General features: G+C 45.7%; 1 protein-coding gene across 1 annotated transcript; it reads left to right on the top strand.

Annotated features, from left to right (window-relative positions):
* The first annotated feature begins 368 nt into the window (after nucleotides 1–368).
* LOC4324683 (vacuolar-processing enzyme) lies at nucleotides 369–4885 on the top strand. The gene is made up of 9 exons (XM_015763836.2): nucleotides 369–723; nucleotides 1489–1653; nucleotides 2049–2205; nucleotides 2315–2400; nucleotides 2495–2694; nucleotides 3525–3573; nucleotides 3652–3864; nucleotides 3972–4178; nucleotides 4380–4885. Exons 1-9 carry the CDS (start codon nucleotides 478–480, stop codon nucleotides 4560–4562), a joined length of 1506 nt encoding a protein of 501 aa, XP_015619322.1. The 5' UTR covers nucleotides 369–477; the 3' UTR covers nucleotides 4563–4885.
* The last annotated feature ends 2328 nt before the right edge of the window (nucleotides 4886–7213 follow it).

Genomic DNA, 7213 nt, shown 5'->3' on the forward strand with positions numbered 1-7213 from the left:
AAAAAAAATGATTGTATGTACCAATAATATGCATATACACTGCTTACTTGACATGCCTTGGCCTTTGCCCAACTTGTGTGTTGTTGCACCAAAGGTATGCTCCACAAAAGCACCTTCACAAATTATAATATAATTGATCGATAACTAAATTCGAAAAGTCATTACTTACTGCGAAAAATAACTATTAAGGTGCAATTTTCCAGGGACAAAAAAAATACATTTCCCGTGAAAAAAAATAGAGCGAAAATCTCTTATATTTTATTTCACTAACAAAAACAATCATTTACAGCTGGCGGGGCCCACCACCCCCAGGGCCTCCGGCGCCGGAACGGCAGCAATAAAAAGGAGACGTTGGAGAGAAGGCGAACGAACCAAATTTCCCAAATTCCCAGTAAACCCCCCGAGCGAAGCGAACGAACCAATTCTCCTCTCTTCCTCCGCACGGAACAGCGCCGCGCCGCGACTCGCCGCGAAGCCATGGCGGCGCGCGCTCGCCTCCGCCTCGTCCTGCCCCCGCTCGCGGCGCTGCTCCTCTTCGCGCACCTCGCCGCCGTCGCGGTGGCGCGGCCGCGGTGGGAGGAGGAGGGCAGCAACCTCCGCCTGCCGTCGGAGCGCGCCGTGGCGGCTGGCGCGGCGGCGGACGACGCTGCCGAGGCCGCCGAGGGCACCAGGTGGGCCGTCCTCATCGCCGGCTCCAACGGCTACTACAACTACCGCCACCAGGTGAGACTTTTGCTCGCCCGCAACCCCTCGAAAACCACGCTCCTCGCCGCGCGCGGCGGCACGTATGGTTTGGTTTGGTTTGATCCTTCGCGTGCGTGCGCTCTTCGTTGGTTTGGTTTGGTTGGTTTCGCGGGATTGGTTCCATCTCCTCCGATGCGCCCCAATCGCCGCTGAAGTAGAAATCCTGCGCCGTTTCGTGTTGCCGCAAATCCCAAACATCTGTTATAAATCTCTCGCTAATCTGATTTATGACGAGTGTAATCCACAATTAAGTTGAGATTACTGCGGCGAAGAGAGAATTCGTCGAGGAAATGCTACGTGCGCGGCTCATCCGGCGGATGGATTTTGGACATTTGCGTGTTCCTCCCTACTTTACCATGTTATTTTTTTTGTCAAAATGGGAAAAAAAATAATGGTGGGGGCGGGTGGGGGTTGATATTTACTCCAGCTGACTTCTGGGGGCCATGACTGTTGCGTCCGCTGCACGCGTTCGTGACCACTAACGTATAGCCCGTGCGACATCTGATATGTACGGTTCTTTGTTACTAGTGATAACCTCGCTAGATCAGTACGACGACGATAATTTCTCATTTATTGCACTATTTGAGGTTCATGGCCAATCTTGTTTCTGCATGATTTGAGTTTACTATTGCTGTAATTACTGGTAATTTACTGCTGGCAATAGCATGATGGTTCTTGAAATTGGGCATGGTTGATACTTGAGTAACATATGTCCTGTGTTTCTTGGGGTTTTGAAACTTGCAGGCGGATGTCTGCCATGCCTACCAGATCATGAAGAGGGGCGGGCTCAAGGACGAGAACATCATCGTCTTCATGTACGATGACATCGCGCACAACCCGGAGAATCCGAGGCCTGGTGTCATCATCAACCATCCCCAGGGTGGCGATGTCTATGCTGGGGTCCCGAAGGTAACCGTGCATGTTCATTCTTCAGGAGAATTATTGATGCTAGCTATAATTTCTTCGGTTACCTTTCTAAAGAAATGTTACAGTGTGACGATAAGATTTTGGCACCAAAGATTTCACTAGCAGCTAGTACATCATTGAAAAGGACAGAATGCCCAAATTTTCGTCCATCTTGACGTCTTTTGGCAACTTGTTGTGAATAAGAAAAGGCAGGATTGGTCCACCACAATTTGGAGGCAACAAGGAAAGAATATACTTAATTAACATAGGCTCAACTGTAACTAATGTCAACATCTCTCAGCTGAACCAACTCCCTCTTAGGAAAGACTAATGGACAAGTAACCCTTTCCATGGTTTTCCTTCCGTTTAACTTTATTATCATCTATTTTTCACTGTAGGATTACACTGGGAAGGAGGTTAATGTCAAAAACTTGTTTGCTGTTCTGCTCGGTAACAAAACTGCTGTCAAAGGTGGGAGTGGCAAAGTCCTGGACAGTGGCCCCAACGATCATATTTTCATTTTTTACAGTGACCATGGGGGTCCTGGTGTCCTTGGTGAGTACTTGCCTGCAATTATATGAAACCAATAGGATCAGATATCGCTATATTCATGCTTGTGAAACAAGAAATGGTCTTATTGTTTTGACTTTTTCCAAAATTTCAGGGATGCCAACCTATCCATACCTCTACGGTGATGATCTTGTAGATGTTCTGAAGAAGAAGCATGCTGCTGGGACGTACAAAAGCCTGGTATCAGATTAGTTATTTGGCTATTCTGCACTATATAATTGCTGCTGCTTGTAGTTGTAGAATTGATTTGATGAATCTGTTATCTCCTTTGCAGGTCTTTTACCTTGAAGCCTGTGAATCTGGAAGCATCTTTGAGGGTCTATTGCCAAATGGCATCAATGTTTATGCCACCACTGCATCAAACGCTGATGAGAGCAGCTGGGGAACATACTGCCCTGGGGAGTACCCGAGCCCACCTCCGGAGTACGACACATGCCTAGGGGACTTGTACAGCGTTGCTTGGATGGAAGACAGGTACTTCATTTCTGTTATCTCTATGTCTTTTCTACCATTATGGTATGATACAATCCTATCCTTATCCTACCAGTTTTCACTCATGTGGAACCAGTTTTGGCTGCACCCACATCACCTAGTACTTTCAGATTCTGTACGGATGCGTTTCTTTTGAAATGATTTTCTAATTAGTATGACACTACTTGGCTACCTGTTGTGTTAATTTAAGACACTAACGATATGCATGTGTTTGTTTACTCCTGTGTGCACATGCTGGGCACAATATGCTGATTTGCTTATGATGTTGCATAACATGTAGTGGGGTATGTTGTGAGCTTCTTTTTAAAGAATAGGAAAAGCATGTGACTGTTGCTGAATCCCTATCTGACTTATGAAAGCTAATAGAAATAACATGGAGCAAATATTAGAATCCACAGGCCACTCTGTGAGCTTGTCAGCTTGACCAGATGTTAATATCAGGTGTGGCGCACCTTAAAACTGTCCACACGTTCTACTGCTGAAGATTGACTGAGGTTTTTTTAGTAGAATGGAAGCAATGCTCCTACCTAGGCCTATTTGAAACTGTTGTCATGTAGGCTGTAGCCAAAATACAAGGATTTCACCTGTTTACCATGAATCTGATAGCCTTGGAAATTTGAGGCTTGATTTGTTTGTTCTGCTCCACTGTCTAATAGGAGTATGCCACCAGCTGTGCATACATTTGAGATGGATCCAGCCATGAAGACCATATGTTTTACATTAATTTTTGAAGTTCTATCCAAACAACTTCTTGTTTGAACCTTTAGCCGCTTCTTTCTATGCTAATATTTTGTTACTATGAACATTGACAGCGATGTCCACAACCTGAGAACTGAATCACTCAAGCAGCAGTACAATCTCGTAAGTATTTCAGACCTTAATTCCTTTGAACTCGCAGTCGTGTTACCATGTGCCTAATGTAGCTCAATGGCTGAGCAGGTCAAGGAAAGGACATCTGTGCAGCACACATATTACTCTGGGTCACATGTGATGGAATACGGTTCTTTAGAGCTGAATGCCCATCATGTGTTCATGTACATGGGTTCCAATCCGGCTAACGACAATGCTACATTTGTGGAAGATAACTCGTTGCCATCGTTCTCAAGGGCTGTTAATCAGCGGGATGCTGACCTGGTTTACTTCTGGCAGAAGGTCTGCATATCATGAGGAATCTACTGACCTTGATTGTTGTTGCAGTATGTGTTTTGTCATTTCCATGAATAAACCAGCTGATTGATTTCCTTTTATACTGTGTGCAGTACCGCAAATTGCCTGAGAGTTCTCCTGAGAAAAACGAAGCTCGGAAGCAATTGCTTGAAATGATGGCACACAGATCTCATGTTGACAACAGTGTTGAGCTGATCGGAAACCTTCTCTTTGGCTCTGAGGAAGGCCCAAGGGTTCTAAAGGCTGTTCGTGCAACTGGCGAACCTCTTGTTGATGACTGGAGTTGTCTCAAGTCTATGGTAAGCCTTTATTTGACTTTCGGCTTGTCATATAAACTGTTCAGTTTCACGTTTTGGATGCTCTAGACAGTTGCTTCAGTTTCATACCTATTTCAGCTCTTAACTAGTGAATATATAGGTGCTATCTCGCATTTTCAGCAGTTAGTATGTGATAATCTATTTTGTACCAGCACACCTAATATGGGTCTGCATTTTCTTCAGGTACGCACTTTCGAAGCACAATGCGGCTCGCTAGCGCAGTATGGAATGAAGCATATGCGTTCCTTTGCAAACATCTGCAATGCTGGCATCTCTGCTGAAGCGATGGCAAAGGTTGCTGCGCAGGCTTGCACCAGCATTCCCTCCAACCCCTGGAGTTCCACCCATAGGGGTTTTAGTGCTTAAATCATAGGTGAAGAAAACTTAGCAAATATTCTCAGCTCCTGCAATATACCCAAGTTATCTTTTTCTCTTGCCCCTGTAGTTTGATGATCGATTGGGGGCAGTAGTGCTTGAACCGTAGGTGAAGTCTGAAGAACTGTGCATTATTTCAGATGCTCCACCATCCCAAATCATCTAAATTGTTCTCGTTCTCTGGTGTACATACCATAGCAGGAAAATTGATATGGCAATATTACCTGCCATCATTGCTGTACATACTTATAGCTTGCTATATGTAGTTTGTAGCTACATATATAATATGATAAATGCATTGCTGCTATTTTACATGATGCGTGAGGTTCTATCATCTTCCGTTTTATACCCTGTTCATGTTCAGAGTCCAGATATTCAGTGTAGCTAGTGATCTGTTGGACTTGGACGTAAACCGCGAGATTCCAACAATCAGAAACTGCACATATCAATTTGTCGCGTTCTTTTGATGTAACTGCTTTTTTTTTTCTTTTGGGCCTTTCTAGTTGTAAAGTGGAGTAATGTGTAAACAAACATTAGATGCTAGCAAAATGGAATTTTTCAGCGAACAATTATAGTACTTTTATTTCCGGATAGTAGCAAAATGGATCTTATTCCTATATGACGGAGCGTGGGGCTCCTCACCGGGAGACCGCGCAGGCCCCCCTTTGCCGGTTCGGCCGGGGGCTCTGGGTGAGGTTCTAAGCTCTCGGTGAGTGGAAAGTTCACGAGAATGGAAGAAGCACAAGACACGGGCGATGTATACAGGTTCGGGCCGCTGAGAAGCGTAATACCCTACTCCTGTGTTTTGGTGGATCTGTGTATGAAGAAGCTACAAAGAGCTGGAGAGCCAGAGAGCTCTTACTCTAGAAACCCTCTTCTCCCTTTTTTCCTCTCCTGGGATCTACTCTCCAGATCCTTTTCTCTTTCAGTCCTCCCCAGAGTCGTCCCCAGAGTCGTCCCCCTTTCTAAGTGGGCAAGGTCCTCCTTTTATATCTCAAGGGGATACCACATGCACCATCTCTCTCTTTTGTGTGGGGACTTATCCTATCTTTTCTCCAACTTGACTTGCCTTCTCTTCATAAATGGACGGAGATTTGTATGGTTGCCGTCCGAATGACCTTCTGATGGGACGGCCCATACCTACCTCCACTTCCGCCGGAAGCAGGTGCGACGTGGGAACATGGCTGTCTGCTGACGACATGACCAGCGTCAGACCGGTCACAAATCGGTCATTCTTGTCCACCACGTGTCAGTTTAGCAATCTGCATGTTCGCCCTTCTTCATACAATATCTTGCTTGTAATGGTTAGGATGAAGCCTGGCATATATCTGACCGGGTCCAACGTGCCACCTCCAGGAGCTAACACGCCGGCTCCGGCTAGGGACGAGTGCTTGGAGGCTCTCATCCTGACGGGATGGGGCGAGGCGTGCGTCAGACCGCCTGTCGCCACCTAACCCACGATCTGATCGGTCTGTGACTGGTCACAGGCCGGATAAACGAGCGCGCTGCACTGCGTTACATGTGGCGTGACGCGCTCGTCCAAACCGCAATAAATGCGGTTAGGTGAGCCCCGCTGCGCTCACCTAACCCATACACGCGGCGCAAAACCCACAAGGGGTCGGGGCGCCTCAGCCCTCGGGGCCGAAACGGGAGCGGTCCGACCCCTCGAGGAGACGAAGAGGGGGGCGGCCACATCACCCTCGGGCCCGACCCCCCCGAGGGGGTCAGGCCTCGTGGGTGATTGCTCCTGCCCAAGCCTCTAGTCATGATACTCCCGGTCCCATGTCACCGACACTATAGGAATTTTTCCTATATAGCCATTTGAATCAAAGGAATGGATCTTAAGGAATCCTATGAAATTCTCTTAGAATGCCTAATACCATATAAGTCTTGGAGGAATTCTAACCTGAGGTAGAACCTCATGGAAATTTTCCTTTGAGTCTTTATCTCTTCTCTAATTCCTACGTTTTTCCTGTGGTCCAATCAAACGGTCGTTCCTGTGTTTTTTCTATGTTTTGCAATTCTCTGTTTTACACTTATATTCATATCAAAATCCTGCAATTTTTCCTACTCCTACATTTTCTCAATCCTGTAATTCAAATGGGCCCTTATTTGGAAACTTGAGAACTTAGAGCCACCTAATGCTTATTTCCCTCTAAAATGCCCACAGATTGCCCCATTCTATAGAAATTTGTAGAGACCGGTCCTTTACTCCAAAGGGCTCTAATAGAAATTTTCCCATACGAATACAAAACCTCATAATTTATTTCACTTTTCTTTTGTTCCAAAGGAGAGGCCTTACTATTAGAAAATGAACCAACAAAAATTGTTCCTCAATAACTTCCATAGATCTGAATAGTGGGTGTGACTGTTTAGATGCTTCTTCTAGGAAAACTTTCAGTATTTAGGATGGTATGACACCTGGAGAAACGTCTCCTGGCTCCTGCATAACTCTGCTTCTGAAAAAACAGGGCAATCTGCCGAGAGAAGTTGCCATTGCCACACTGCAGAACAGAGTTGTTGAACAAACCAGAATATTTGCCCTGTTTCTTCAGAGCATGAAAAAAAAAAAACAAGAAACACAGCTGCCACTGTCAGATTAATGTAAGCTTGTACAAATGCATTAATTCAACTGAAATTTG

Source organism: Oryza sativa, chromosome 1, assembly GCF_034140825.1.
Source record: "Oryza sativa Japonica Group chromosome 1, ASM3414082v1".
In the NCBI taxonomy this organism is placed as follows: domain Eukaryota; kingdom Viridiplantae; phylum Streptophyta; class Magnoliopsida; order Poales; family Poaceae; genus Oryza; species Oryza sativa.

What these genes read in the sequence shown, in the direction of transcription:
- LOC4324683 (XM_015763836.2), top strand. Translation starts at nt 478, where the DNA reads ATGGCGGCGCGCGCTCGCCTCCGCCTCGTCCTGCCCCCGCTCGCGGCG. An exon ending in TGGGGGTCCTGGTGTCCTTG is followed by an intron (nt 2,206 to 2,314) that starts GTGAGTACTTGC and finishes CCAAAATTTCAG; the next exon opens with GGATGCCAACCTATCCATAC. An exon ending in GTTGCTTGGATGGAAGACAG is followed by an intron (nt 2,695 to 3,524) that starts GTACTTCATTTC and finishes GAACATTGACAG; the next exon opens with CGATGTCCACAACCTGAGAA.